General features: G+C 33.0%; 1 protein-coding gene across 1 annotated transcript; it reads left to right on the top strand.

Moving 5' to 3' along the window:
• Window positions 1–248: 248 nt before the first annotated feature.
• Window positions 249–7016, top strand: LOC132733460 (uncharacterized). The gene is made up of 5 exons (XM_060720109.1): window positions 249–1357; window positions 1809–2047; window positions 2843–2926; window positions 3418–3494; window positions 4115–7016. Exons 1-5 carry the CDS (start codon window positions 316–318, stop codon window positions 4170–4172), a joined length of 1500 nt encoding a protein of 499 aa, XP_060576092.1. The 5' UTR covers window positions 249–315; the 3' UTR covers window positions 4173–7016.
• Window positions 7017–15693: the final 8677 nt, after the last annotated feature.

Below are 15693 nucleotides of genomic sequence, written 5' to 3'. Positions count from 1 at the left end.
CATCAACTGCTAAAAAGTTAAATTTTCATATTTTGTAAGGTTTTCTTGTAGAAACACAACTTTGCATACTCATTAATGCTTTTTTGGTTGTTCACTTTTACAATGCTGTACTGCTAACCTCCAAATGTGTATGCCATATGGCCAGAACTTTTGGCCCTCTATATGGATAAATTATGCAAGTAAGTTGGAATAATTTTATTTTGAAGGCAGACAAAAGTCAGTTTGATTACCTAGGTATTTTAACAGGCTGTCCTTTCCTTTTACAGAGTATGTGAAGACCCTAGGACTTCATTACTTGAGATTGATAATTTGAAAATGGATCCAAACACAAATGTGGACGAGAGAAAAGAACACAATGGTCATCCCAAAATGATGTTTTCAGAGGAATCTTTGTCAAAAACATCTGATAAATGTTCAGATAAACAATCTGACTCACAAAATCTGTTTAAAAATGGAACAGATATCGCAAATCACGAAGTCAGTCAGGTTAAAAGTGAACGGAATTCAATTTCACCAGACATGTCTTCTTGTCCAAGGGTTGGTAATAGTGTTGGCCAGCAACAAGCTGTGTGTGAGGAGGATGATAGAAAAAGTAATGGTATGATAGATTCTCACACAGAGAGTGGGTATTTGACTGATTCTGTGATATCTAGGGAAAAGGAGTCCGCACACGACAGTGCTGGTTCAAATACCAGTAATAGTTCGGAGCAGGACATTACTCCTTGTGCTGAAAATTTGATAACGTTCAGTACGTCAAGTAGTAACATGACCAGTCCAGTGTCACCTTACTCTGAAGAAGCATCTATTGACACTGAAAACAGTGCTTCTCATAACACTGATCATGTTTATTTTGATTCTGATGACACGTCGTCTGGACCAGAAGATCATGCGGGTCAGGTGAATAAAATTTATGATGAATGTACAGCAATTATCGATCAAACATCTAGAATAGAGAAATTAGACATAGACAGTCTGGCTCGTATGAATTTGAACTGTGATACTAATGACCTCATGAGTATTGACAATATTATTGCAACTAATTTTGCGCCACCTAGACCCGAAAGCTTATTAATGAAAAGTGGGACTAGGGGGCGGAGTCAAAGTGAGGTTTGCGAACCATACAGTGATAAGTTTAACCTGCCCTGTGATAGTGATATTAAATTTGAAAGCAGGAAACGGAATAAAAGTTCGGGATTTCCAATTCCCCGGCAGAAAGAAGGTGTAATGATATCAGAGGACATGTTGTCAAAAAGCCTTCCTCATGGTAAAGTGGTAAAAAGTGACAGTGGTCTCATAGAGTTTATAGCAGACGATTTGCAGGAGAAAATACGCAGAAGCAGTCCTATGTCAAAAACAGGCAAGTAAAAAATACCATTTTAATTCTGGTACATTTTATAATAATTTATTTTTGTTCAATTTTTTATTAGAATAATAGAAAATAAGTCTGCTATACGTGGAAGAATATCAGTTTTAATTTGATACTCAACACTTGAATATATATATATTGTACCAATAAATATTCATGAATGTATTAAAAAATTAAATATCTATAATGCTACTTTATAAGTTTGTGTAGCTTAAAAGAGCAAATTGTTAAAATTGTTATTCAAACCCTTATTGTGTTTTGTTTTTGTTTTAAAAACCCATGTAGAATAATATTTATCTAATTTTGTTTTAAAATCCATTTTATCAGGATACAAAAATGTATGTCAAATCAATAGTGGCCTCAAACTTGAAGGACTTACAATAAAATACAAATCGCACTGAACATATTAAGTGTATGATAATGTAATTTCTTATATCATCAGCCTCGAGTGATGTGAGCAGCCGTAGATCGAGCATGCTCAGTTTGACGAGCGTTGACAGTATGGCCTCGTCCTCCATGGCAACCTCAATGACATCTGGAATGTCAAGGTCGTATCCACAGTCCCCAGACTGTATCCCTCCAATAGACCCAATTGCTGTACACGAGATAGAGAACCAGGCTAGATTGGTGGCAGACGGTCTTGATCTCATGATGGGAAATCTGAGAAACAATCTTCACCAGGTATTTTATATCCGTGTCTATGAACTTCCAATTTACAATATTTCATACAGAGATCGAAAATAGATCCTGGCACCTGTCAGCTCGTAATAATATAATAATATTATAATGTGTTAATTACGAGTAGAATTTAAGAGAACTCAATGCAGGACGAGTAGAAAACTGTTCCCTGCACATTGGTTTTAGAAGCTACTAATCCTGCTGGACGAGTGACTCTGAAAATACTTTTTGATGCCTGCCATAGTTACACGTGTGTTTACTAAACAAAGCTGAAACATCATCATTGTTGTATTGGTATTACCTTCATACATGGAACTGATTGCTCACTGGTAAGTGGTTTAATTTGGAGATTGAATCCCATCCAAGGCCGAATCTGACCTGATGCATTTGCTTCTTTAATATTTGTTAGCTCATTTGGGCTGCTGGGTGCCAGGAGTTTGCTTAAAAACTGAATTGGTTTCAGATTTCAAAAACGGAAATGGTTTCTGATTTATAACAAAAATGGTTTCTGACTTGAAAATAAGTCATTCTGTCATCATAATTAAGGAATTTCTGACCACCCAGTACTTTACACTTTCTATTGAATGAAAATGATGGAAAGGGGATAATTAAGATCATATAAAATCTCAGTATAGAAGGGTTAAGCCATATTTTTGGTTTTTCAAAGTTTACTGTTATGACCAAACCATTTTCACTATTTTATAAACTGTATACATGATGATTTTGTTGATATATGATGTAATAAAGAGGTATAATTATGTTTTTGGTAAGATAAATTTTATATACTTTGTATTATAGATGTCTGCGATCAGTGTTGGATGTGAGGAGGCATATAAAACATCAGTTGATGTCACATGCGATTCAGTGGATGCCAGTATTAAGGTACGTTCACATGTTATGTTGTTGACAAATAACTGGGAACAGTTATACTTTTCTCATTTAGACTTTATATCCATTCTTTGCTGTAAGTTGAAGTTAGTGTGTAGAGAGTCCCATTTGATTGGTTATGCCTTAATGGCTCCATTATACTTTAGTAGTTAAAATCGGTATGGGTCACACCATAAGCTTTAATGATCGGTATTTTTTTTAACTCAGAAAGGACTGCCTCATTTTTCTCCTTTCTCTTTTATGGTTAACAGACTGGTACCATTGTTAAGATTCAACATTCATTGTTTTGGTTAATTTTGAGGTGGAAATGTCACGAGAAAATGTTTTTATAAAGCTGTAACTTTTAAATGCATGCATGTTGACATATAACTGATTAACATCCTTACTGATTCTGTATCTGCCAGCAGGCTAAAAGTTAAACTTATGTATGAAATCTCAACTATTTGTATGACATGTTTTTGCTATTGTTATTCTATTTATTTCAGTCAATGTATGCATTGATGGCAAAGTGCGAGGAGTTGTCTATGTCAATGGAACCTGTATATAAACTTGCCGACCAAATGTATCCTTTCTTTATATCACATGATAGCACTTGTTTTCAGTTTTTGTCTGTTTGGTTTTTGTCTTGTTTGTTTTTTAAGCCAATTTTCACACAATCTGTTTTGGTCATATCTCAATTGTCTAATTTGCTTTCCTGGATAACTAACCAAAAATATCCAGTTTCTCTGCATGTTATTTTAAATGTTACATAAACAAGTATTTCTTTTATAAGTCATGTTTAAAAGCCCATTATGTCTAAGAAATGCTTTTATATTTATTTCACAAAATAATATATACAATTTTGTAGTTTCAAAAAAGTTACTCATTGGCCAATTATATGTTGGCAATAAGTACAGTTATAATGAAGTACTTGGTTTACATTTTACTTCTTTTATGACAAATTATTTCACCTTTATAGCTTTTTTCTAAGAAATCGGGAAACAAGTATCTAACATTCTCTAAAACCATTATAAAATTCATGTTTGACCAATGTAAAGAAGTAAAAATCTATTTGTTTCTGAGGCATAATGTGCCTTTAATACGTTTGTAAATCTAAATTTCTATGACAGAATTCATTGATTATTATCAAGTATTACAAACAAGTATAAGAATTTCGAATATCACCCTTAACTATTGTTTCAGTAAAGAAATCAAGCGTTTGCTGGATAGGTTTGAGAGTCAGGTAGGAGATAAGCCATGATGTACAGTATATCACACTTGGTTATTAGTAACGCTCGTTAATATATGTATACCTGCAGCATTCCATTGGGTCCTGAATATGTATCATATCTTATTATAAAATCATCAATTTTGTGCAGTAATTGGTTAACTAAATTTAATAGGTGTTAGTCTATAACTGCACTAAGGTAATGAAATGGAAGTCTTAGTTGTAAATCTTACAATGTTCCCAAGGGAACTCCCAGTTTCCAGAATTTTTGCAGAAAGTCTTGTAAAAAAAATGCAAGAAGAGTAACTTTGTACTGAGTTTAGATATATAAGCTATTTCATGTATGAAATATTGTGCAGTATAACATAAAATTTGCATATTTCGGAATCTGAAATATCAAATATAGCTGAGTATCCCATACAATGAACAAAGATGGACACTCTGTACATTTTGTATAGTAGAAGATTGATACATATGTATGGAATGAGGCTTCTTTTATGTATGATATTCTATGGAATTATTTAAAATGGTAAGATTGAGAACATTGATATATGTGGTGACAACGTGTTAATGTGGACCAACTGAATCACTGTACATGCCAGACATCTTAAACGAGTATCTTGTACCATGCATGAAGTGAGACCCTATGTACTATGTTATCTACATCAAGCTTTTTGGATTATCTTCTAAAATATGTGAAGTAAGACACTGTGTACATGAAGCATCATGAAGTAACTTCTACTGTGTATGAAGTAAGACACTGTGTACATGAAGCATCATGAAGTAACTTCTACTGTGTATGAAGTAAGACATTGTGTACATCAAGCATTGTTGAGTAATGTATGAAGTATGACCATTTGTGCAATAATTTCTACAATGTGTGAGTACATGTAAGGCTAGCATGTACATATGTACATCAAGCATCGTAGAGTAACTTAAACAATCAATGAAGTAAGCCACCTGTGTACATCAAACATTGTTGTGCAATTTTAATTCATAAAGTAAGATATTATGTACAGTAAGCATTGTTAAGTAACTTTTACAGTGTGTGAAGTAGACACTATGTGCATTAAGCATTGTAGAATAGCTTTACAATGTACAAAGTAAGACACTGTACATCAAGCATTGAACAGCAACTTTTGCAATGTATTAACACTATAGACAAGTTAAACATTGACATTACCACCTTGTGTATAATTGGTACAGTCATATGAGCCGCGTCACGACAAAACTAATATAATGGGTTTGCGACCAGTATAGATGGGATCGCACTGTCTGATCAGGATCCATGCTGTTCGCTTACCAACCCTATAACAAGGAGAGAATCTGACAGCGAACAGCATGGATCCTGATTAGACTGCGCGGATGCGCAGGCTGGTCTGGATCCATGCTGGTCGCAAACTCATTATGTTGGTTTTGTGGTGACGCGGCTCATATATAACAGATACATTTGAGCCATATATTTTTGTTTAGAATAGTTATTTATTCTATCTCTTTTGTGTGATTGAAGGTTTCATGAAAAAACAGAGATTACATGTATATTGTTTTAGTCAAGATCTTACATTGTTAAAGTGCCATACCACCAATTTAATATACGTATTTAGTCAACAATCAAAATAGATATGATCATATTTGTTCATTAATGATAAAAAGCTACATTCACACATAGTGAACATAGAGTTGTTTTATGATACTGTTTTTATAATAGATAAAAATTATTGAAAAGTTAGCGTCACAAGTTCCGTAAAGTGTTTAATTTATTTGTTAATAATGCTGTAGATAAAATGTAGAGTTTTTTAAAAAAATAATGTCAATGTTTAAATTGTAAAAAAAAATATTATGACATAGAAAATTAAAAGGTAGATCAAATTTGAATTTGATGTTCATTTTAAGTGTGGGCTCCCATTCTCAAAGGAACCCTTAGCTATTCATTCTAGGTTAAACACTGTTATGTCATTTTTATAACAGGTGTTTTGTATTTTTTTATGAAAAACAAATTTTACGAGTTTAATATTTGTATATTTTGGTTAAAGATGTTAAAAGTATATCTGTATATGAAAAGTGCAAAATAATATGTTGATATGTAAGTTAAAATACAATTTATGTCTTTCAGTAACGCTTCAATGATGATCAAGTTTTAATGTACCTATGTTTGCATAAACAAGCATGCCTCCAGATTCATGCAGTTTTAATAGAATTTTGAAAATGTATTGAAAAGTAAAATATTGTGAAGTGAACCAAGATATGAATTAAGGCATTGCAAACTGTGCTTACAATCCACATAAATTACCAAAAAGAGGGCGAAATATGCAAAAATAGCCCATACTGTGTTTAAGTCACACAGTAGAAATAGAAAATGAAAAGCAGTCGTTCATTGAAAATAATATGTAGATTATTACTTGAATTATGAAAATTTTACTCTTCTTTAAATCTTAGAACATTTTTCTTAAGTTTGATTTTCTTGCAATATTTTGGCTTATCTGGTGGCATGCAGCTTTAAAAGTGATGGTTTTAAATATTTCTACCGTCTTTAATTTATATATGTATTATTTAATCATGACAATGTTGTATTTATTTTCATATTATACAGCCAAGACTTGTTTGTCAAATTGTAAAGAGATTTTGTGTATAGTTTTAAGCAGTTATGTTTTTCTGTCTCATTTTTTTTTCCAGTAACATCAATATTTGACCCCTTTGGTATTTCAGGAAACAGAATATTTTTAAGGTTAAATTAGTTAAGATTGTTAAATTAATCTTGAAGTAATGTTGTAACTTTAAAGTGATGACTTTTCAGAGCTTATTTTTATCACTATGAAATAATCGTCTCCTGGAACAGTCAGTTTCAGATTGTTACCACCCCTCCCCCCCCCCCCCCCCGTTACCCTCCTAGATGACCTTCAGCCAAACATCTGTAAGTTTAGAGGATCAGACATCTTGACCACATTTCCTTCTCTTCCCATCTTTGAATTATATATATGAGCTGCGCCATGACAAAATCATCATAATCAGCGCAGTCTGATCAGGATCCATGCTGTTTGCTTACAAACCCTGTTACAAGTAGAGAAACTGATAGCGAACAGCATGGATCCTGATCAGACTGCGCGGAAGCGCAGGCTGGTCTGGATCTATGCTGGTGGCAAATGCATTATGTTGGTTTTGTCATGACGTGGCTCATATATAAGTTAATCCCTAACATGCAAAATGTCTTAAATTGACTAGTCCATATTTTAATTTGGACAAAACCTTTTATAATTTTTAGGAAAATTCTTTTTCAAAATAAGTACTGACTTGAAAAGCAAACATTATAAACCATGATTGGACGGCACAGGTTGCATGGTTAATTTAAGTCACATCCAGCATGTTAAGGGTTAATACTTAAAGCCAACTGTTTAAATCCTGAATACTCTTTTCAGTTTTCTTTCTTTATCTTGAAAGCTTGATAATTAGCTTCTCTTTTTTGGCACAGACTAATATAAAATCTTACCATTGTTTTCCAATCTAATAAACCAAACCTGGCCATGATGTTGATCGTTGAAAATATAATCTAAATTTTAAGATGTCCTAAGGAGATAGGTGGCCATGCGGATAAAACAGTGCCTGCATTCAAATCAACAGTTGTAGGTTCAAATCTTCTTGGCTCAAAACCATAATTCCTTATATAACCAAGTGCAAATTAGTCCATGAAGTTGACTAGAAAAAGAGAATTTAGATATTCAGTATTTTCTTTTTTTCTTAGGAAAACTATAGAAGATATGGTAGATTTAGAATTTTTAGGATTTTTTATATTATCTACCTCCTTTCAATAAATTTAAATGATTTATTTAACTTAAATCAGTTTGTGGTAATCACATGGGAATTACCTCCCTTGAGATGTTTATCTTTTAAGCTATGTAAATCTATTTTTCCTTAAGTTATAAAACATAATTGTTAGTGTAACATTGAAAATATTTTGCTAACCATAGTGTTAAAGTACAATAATATGACTGAGATGAATTTTGCATCAGTTTACCACCCATGTATGCCCACAGATAACAGATGATTGATGTATGAATGAAACAACATATACTTGATGAATATTCAAAATATGTTTGTATACATAGTGCTAATTATATACAGCTAGATTTATTTTTCTTCCTGGATTACTTGATTATATGTACCAACCTAGAGATATGTCTATTTTGAGGGTGTAAAGTTTCCCTTTTTGTATTTTTTTTATTAATTAAATAAGGAAGCTAGAAGGGTGTGATGGAGTATTTAAGCAGTACAGACATATTAGACATTTTTAGCTCGCCTTTTATAAAAAAATAGAGAGGCATTGTTACAGTTATGTTGGCATTGCTGTACCCAAACTTTAACCTTGATCATAAATTTTTAAGTTCTTAGTGTATTGTCTTCATACTTGGCCACAACAACCCTTGGAACAAGACCTTTAAAGCTGCATGCCTCCAGATGACCCAAAATATTTCAAGAAAATTAAACTAAAACTTTGAGAGAAGTAAACAAATTTAAAATTCATATTTAAATCTTATGTGCAATTAATGACTGTATTTTGTAGTATTTATCACTATATTTCTACTGCGTTACTAACACAGTAGGGGCTATTTATGCATATTTTGACCTCTTTGGTAATTTACGTGGATTTTAAGTGCTTATTGTAATGTGTCAAGTACTTTCTTTACTCATTTTACAATATTTTACCTTTAAATGCATTTTCAAAACTTTCATGAAAATTAGGATGAATCTGAAGGCGTGCTGCTTTAAGTACACCAGATTTAACTTGACCCTCATTCATAAATGACCTTGACCTTCAACTTCAAGGTTAAATGTCTAAAATTTGCTTGATTTTTGCTATTAGTGGCTATAACTTTGTCATTTTTTGATGGATTGTTTTCAAACTTTCACATTATTTTTGATGGATTGTCTTCAAACTTGAACACAATAATCTGTTAGGATAGACCTTCAAGTAGACCTTCAAGTTAGCAAGATAGACCTGGACCTTCACTCATAATGACCTTGACCTTGTTTACCCTTAAACCTGCTGACTTTGAATAATAAATTTGCCCTGCTATGAGTATGGAACAATCCATTTAAAGTTTAGGGTATCCCAAGATCAAAGTACAAAGTACAATAAGAATGAGCTATGGAGCCTGGTTAGACTGATTGGTAGCAGTGTTTATGAGTTGTGTATTCCAGCAGGACCATGTTTTACCAGCCTGTCCATATTTTAAACTCAGTCTGTTTAGACTAAATGCAATGGCTTATAAATTTGTTTCAAGTTTTGATCAAATATTTTTTCCTTATCTTACATTAAAGGCCCATGAGGCCTAAAATGCTATCATTTAAATTTTTCAAAATCTTTTTATTTTTGGCATCCTATTACTTTTTCTAAAATAATGTTACTCATTAGCCATATTCCTGATCCATATTTTGCTTCTTTTGCATTAAGGAAATTAGGACAATGTACCAATGTACTCTCATTATGATTTAGTATTTTGTATGGACGTCAAATAAACTTTGTTTACATTTTGCTACCTTTATCACAAATTATTTAATCAACATTATTTTCTTCTGGTGATTAGCATCTTACATTTTCCAAATCCATAATTACCACATTATTAAACACATGTATGCCCTTTTGTACATTAAAGGAAAAATTTATTTGTTTCAAAGCTTAATATGCCTTTAACTAGTGAGTCCCCAAAACATTTGTAGCTGTGGATTAAAGGCAGATTATGCCTCAGAAATGCTATTGTTTCTATTTTTAGCTCACCTGTCACAAAGTGACAGGGTGAGCTTTTGTGATCGCTTTTCGTCCGGGGTCCGTCCGTTGTCCGTCCGTCCGTAAACTTTTACTTTAAATGACATCTCCTCATAAACCACTTTGCCAATTTCATCCAAACTTCACAGGAATGTTCCTTTGGTGGTCACCTTTAAAAATTGTTCAAAGAATTTAATTCCATGCAGAACTCTGGTTGCCATGGCAACCAAAAGAAAAAACTTTAAATATCTTCTTTTAAAAAATCCTAAGAGCTAGAGCTTAGATATTTGGCATGAAACATCTTCTAGTGAGTGTCTACCAAGTTTGTTCAAATTAAATCCCTGGGGTCAAAATTGGCCCCGCCCCAGGGGGGTCATTGTTTTTCCCTATATGTATATAGTAAAAACTGAAAAAATCTTCTTTGAAAAAACCCAAAGAGCTAGAGCTAAGATATTTAGCATGAAACATTTTCTAATGGGTGTCTACCAAGTTTGTTCAAATAAAAGCCCTAGGGTCAAAATTGGCCCCGCCCCGGGGGGGTCATTGATTTTCCCTATATGCATATAGTAAAAACTTAAAAAATCTTCTTTTAAAGAACCCAAAGAGCTAGAGCTAAGATATTCAGCATGAAACATGTTCTAATGAGTGTCTACCAAGTTTGTTCAAATAAAAGCCCTGTGGTCAAAATTGGCCCCGCCCCAGGGGGTCATTGATTTTCCATATACATGTATGCATATAGTAAAAACTTGAAAAATCTTCTTGTAAAGAACTCAAAGAGCCAGAGCTAAGATATTTAGCATGAAACATGTTCCAATGGGTGTCTACCAAGTTTGTTCAAATAAAAGCCCTGGGGTCAAAATTAGCCCCGCCCCGGGGGTCATTGATTTTCCTTATATGTGTATAGCAAAACTTAAAAAAGCTTCTTTGAAATAACCCAAATAGCTAGAGTTTAGATATGAGGCAAGAAACATCTTCTAGTGAGTGTCTACAAAGTTTGTTCAAATAAAAGCCTTTGGGTCAAATTGGCCCCGCCCTAGGGGGGGGGGGGGTCATTGATTTTCCCTGTTTGCATATAGTAAAAATTTAAAAAATCTTCTTTGAAAAAACCCAAATAGCTAGAGTTTAGATATTAAGCATGAAACATCTTCTAGTAAGTGTCTACAAAGTTTTTTCGAATAAAAGCCCTGGGGTCAAAACTGGCCCCGCCCCAGGGGTGTCATTGTTTTTAACTATATGTGTATAGTAAAAACTTAAAAATCTTCTTTTAAAAAACCCAATGAGCTAGAGCTTAGATGATAAGCATGAAATATCTTCTTATGGATGTGTTATAAAAGCCCTCAGGTGAAAATTGGCCCTGCCAGGGGAGGGGGGGGGGAGGATAGATCATTGTTTTTCATTACATGTGTGTATTAAAAACTTAACATGGTGAAATAAAAACTTAACATTTTGAAACATCTTCTAATGAGTGTCTTCCAAGTTTGTTCAAATAAAAGCCCTGGGGTTTAAACTGGCCCCGCTCCGGGGCCCTATATACAGGTGAGCGACCTCAGGGCCATCATGGCCCTCTTGTTTTATTTTTCATTTAAATTGTGCTGTAACAGTTTAAAAAAATACTCATTTGCTATATACGTAAACTATCTTTTTATGACTTTGTTCTTTTGGCAATTGGTATAATTATAGTGAATTAGCATGCTGCATCTTGTATGGAAGTCAAAATACTACTTTGTTTACATTTTGTTTAGGGGTGTGGATCGTCGGATAAGTGACGATCCAATCCGATCCACGATTCAGCACTTACGATTCACAAATCAAACCACATATCTTTTGTTATCAAGACACCCATAAAAACATGTACATTAGTTCTAAAAACATGTTTATTTAAAAAAAAAATACTAAACATTAAACATATATGCAACCAGGTTTATGTTTTTATTCTTTGGATGAGTATTTTTGTTTTGTTTTTTGAAACCAATTACTTCCTAGCTCGTCATCATGGTACATGGTCTTTAACCGGCTAATTGTATTTATAGGTTAACTTCCCATAATTTATACTCAAATCGTATTTTTCTCGACTTTTAGTGTGTGAGAAACCGTAAATGTATATAAACAAATAAGATCGCGATCCACGATCTCTGGGCTTACGAATATTCAAACTCGATTTTTCACTTTGATTCGTGATTATCCGAGTACTCGGATACTCGCCCCAGCCCTAATTTTGTTATTCTTTTCAACACAAAGCTGCATGTTCAGTGCTATCTTTTCACTTGTTAAACATCTTACATGCTCTAAATCCATTATGAAAACATTTTTAAATACATGCTTGACATTTCTAAAAACGTATAAAAAATATAAAGAAAATATGGATTTCTAAGGCATAATATGCCTTTGCATAACTATATGTGATACTTATATGTCTTCTCTCAAAAAAATGTGGCAACATTGCTTTGTAAAGATACCACACCTTACATGCTTGCTATTTACTGCAATGGGGCAGGTGTGGACATATGTGTTCTGTTTTCCAGGGTAGTTAATTTTCTTCAAATAAATTATTAAAGCATAATAATACATAGAGTCTTAAATTATCTATATAAAGAATTTGGGGGATGTAGATAAGTTTTATCTCTCCCCCCCCCCCCACCCCACAGATAAAGCATTGCCATATTGTGCTTTAAAAAAGCATGCCTCCAGATTCATGCTAATTTCATGAAAATTTAAAAAATGCATTTAAAAGTAAAACATTGTGAAGTTAAAAAAAAGAAAATAATTAACGCATTGCAAACAACACTTGCAGTCCACATAAATTACCAAAAAGAGGTCAAAATAAGTAAAAATTGCCCTTACTGCTTTAGTAATGCAGTAGAAATATGGTTATAAATGGTACAAATCGGTCCTTAATCGTATTTGTGCATTTTTTTACTTGAATCTTGAATCTTTTATTTTTTCTTGAAAATCTTAGTACACTTTTCTCTTTAATTTTCTTGGAAAAATATTTTAGCTCATCTGGAGGCATGCTGCTTTAAAAATTAATTGCCTGAAAACATTACTGTTGTTCATATTTTACTTAAGTACATGGCATATTGCCAATATTATGTTTTGAATTATTATTTGTCCATGGATTATCACGTTATATTATAATTATATGCTTCATGTTTAGTGCAATATATATGTATAATTATTTCCTGTAATTGGAAGATGAATTATTCCCACCGTTTTGTTTAACATTTCTTGTTGTTGTTGATTATGATGATAGACTTTATGAAATTTATATTCAAATTGTTCAAATAAAGAAAAAACTCAAGAAACCTGTTTTATTTTGTATTCATTTAAGTTATATTTTCGACAAGTAGAGAAGATTGGTATAGGGGTAAAGCATCTAATCCGGAAAGTCGTTTGTTCAAATTTCCCACGGGCCCAAAAATTTTGTTAGGGAAACCAGACCCAAAAAGCAGTAAACAGCATGAAAAAAAGGGCGTTCTAGCCCCCAAAAAGGGGGCTACAAACTCGGGAACAAAATTTTTTAGTCTGATCACCAAGCGGGTAGGTTGGTCGTTTTCCACATTTTTTTAAAGGATTTGTTGGAAATTTTTTACTTTAGCAAAAAATAGGCAATGAAAAACACGTTTTTAAAGTCAAACAAAAGTTTAAACCCAATTTGTTTGATTCAGAGTGAGTTTTGGGGACTTTACTCTTAGACGAATTGAGTGAACCCGAACATTTTGCTTTAAAAATTTACGCCCATATGATGACATTTTGGCAAAAAATTTCTAAGTGCACCCTAGCAAGTGTATGAGGGGTAGGAAATTTGGGGTTTAAATTTAGTCTTACCATTACAGCAACAAGTTTTGTTCTATTTTATATGACTGGATTCAAAATAGCTACCACGTAGACTGGCAGAAGAGTGAAAAATACTCGTACATTTTGGGGCCTATAAGGGGACGCAACTCGGTCGTGCATTGTGATGTCCCTCTACTTTTAGAAACCGTAATCTTCTTGTATACAACGACGGACTGGTGTACGACAGACAGCCATCGACCTTTAAATGTCATATATGCACGCAGCCATGTCACCTGTACTCGCATAATGAGTAATTGACATTAGATATGTGGTATTTTGCATCTTATAGTGGACTTCTATCAAGCTTGTTCAAATCACGGCTTTGATAAAACTCGGAACTTGTTCTGGAAATAAATATTAAATTAATTAATTTATTATTAATTTTTAATAAATAAATAAATATCGAAATAAATAGATATTAATTAAAGAAATCTTAATTTCTTGTTTTTGGCATTTAATCACGGGCTTAATAATGTTACTCGTTTTACATGCACTTTGCATTGAACTTCCACATTGAAAAAGGTCATGTTCACCATAACCATTGACGTATTTTTTAAGAAAAAATCTTCTAAGAGAATCCATTTGTAAATCAATATTTATGAACCTTGCGCAGAGGTACAAGTTTTGGAAACAAAATGGTCATTGTAAAGGTAAAAGTCACCAAGACTAAAGAAATACGTATATCCCGCAATACGTATTTCTGCAATATGTATATTACACAGAACGTATATTACGATACTTTTCTACAGTAGTAGCTTCTTAATTTCATCGAGGTGAGCGATATGTGGTCTTTTTTTTCTGCCCTCTTATTTAACAATTTCTTGGAAACTTAGTGGGACTTTTTCCTTATCTGGCGACGGTTATATTATATGGTGAATGCGTTTAATCGTTTTAGCAATCTATACTTTATTTTTCCCCCTTCTTTACAAATGCAAACATCACTTATCTGCTCTCTCCTTTTGTATTAACACATTTATACCTGTTTCCATGCATTTTACAGATTTTTTTTATTTTTGCTTTTTTACGAGATTGTTTATTTTTGCTTTTTAACTGTTAAAAGAATTGTATGTCAAATTTAAACGGAAATTTTTAATGTTAAGAGGTCGTTCTTAATCCTTCAATTACTTTTAAATTAAACTACGATTCATTGTTAGAATGTAAAATTGTCTCTTTTATTAAAAGGCGCCCTGACCTTAAGATTGAACCTGATTTAGATATTACGATAAGAAAACTTGTCGTTTCATGAAAACATATTTTGCAGACGACACAAACTAATAATATTGGGTGACTTTTCTTTTATGAGTCAAGGTTCTTTTATATCATGTAATTATCTCTTACTTATAGGTCATTAAAGCTACATATTGTGGATGATCATATCGGTGAAATGTTTTTGCACACACGAAATATTACCGAATTATCAATTTTCAAAAAATAGGTAACTTTTTTTCATGACTAAATCTTTATCCTATTACTGAAGGAGTATTTGATGTTATTTCATATCCCAGGAGTCTGTTCAATTAAGTTATCTTAACACTGAAATGCTTAAAATTCTTTATTTATTCCCCTTGAAGCACGTGTTTCGGCGGCCGCTGTTCAATGGTGGGGTGGGGGTAATTAGGTTTGTAGGTCATGACCACGGCATGTAACAGGCCTTTTTTGCCATGCATGTGGAACTACTGTGAGATTTGGATATGAACTTCAAATCAGCAAAATTTTTACTCGTGACCCTTCTGGACTAGTAAAGTGTTACCCCCCGGCCGCCTATTTGGAAATTTTATTAGCCTTTGTCGATAATCGACCCCTCTTTTAAAGATCATAGATGCGGCTCTGATTTTACTTTTTGATATACTAACTTTTACTTCATTTCCATAAAAATCGGACCGCATTTTAGGGACATGCTGCTTTAAAGCGACTCCACCGAGGTTTTTGACAAGATGGGACTAGAATTTTTTTTCCGAGATT

Source organism: Ruditapes philippinarum, unplaced genomic scaffold (assembly GCF_026571515.1).
Source record: "Ruditapes philippinarum isolate M1 unplaced genomic scaffold, ASM2657151v2 ctg842_1_1_1_1, whole genome shotgun sequence".
In the NCBI taxonomy this organism is placed as follows: Eukaryota; Metazoa; Mollusca; class Bivalvia; order Venerida; family Veneridae; genus Ruditapes; species Ruditapes philippinarum.
Note: the sequence above shows the minus strand (reverse complement) of the source record. Positions and strands in the feature narration are given on the sequence as shown.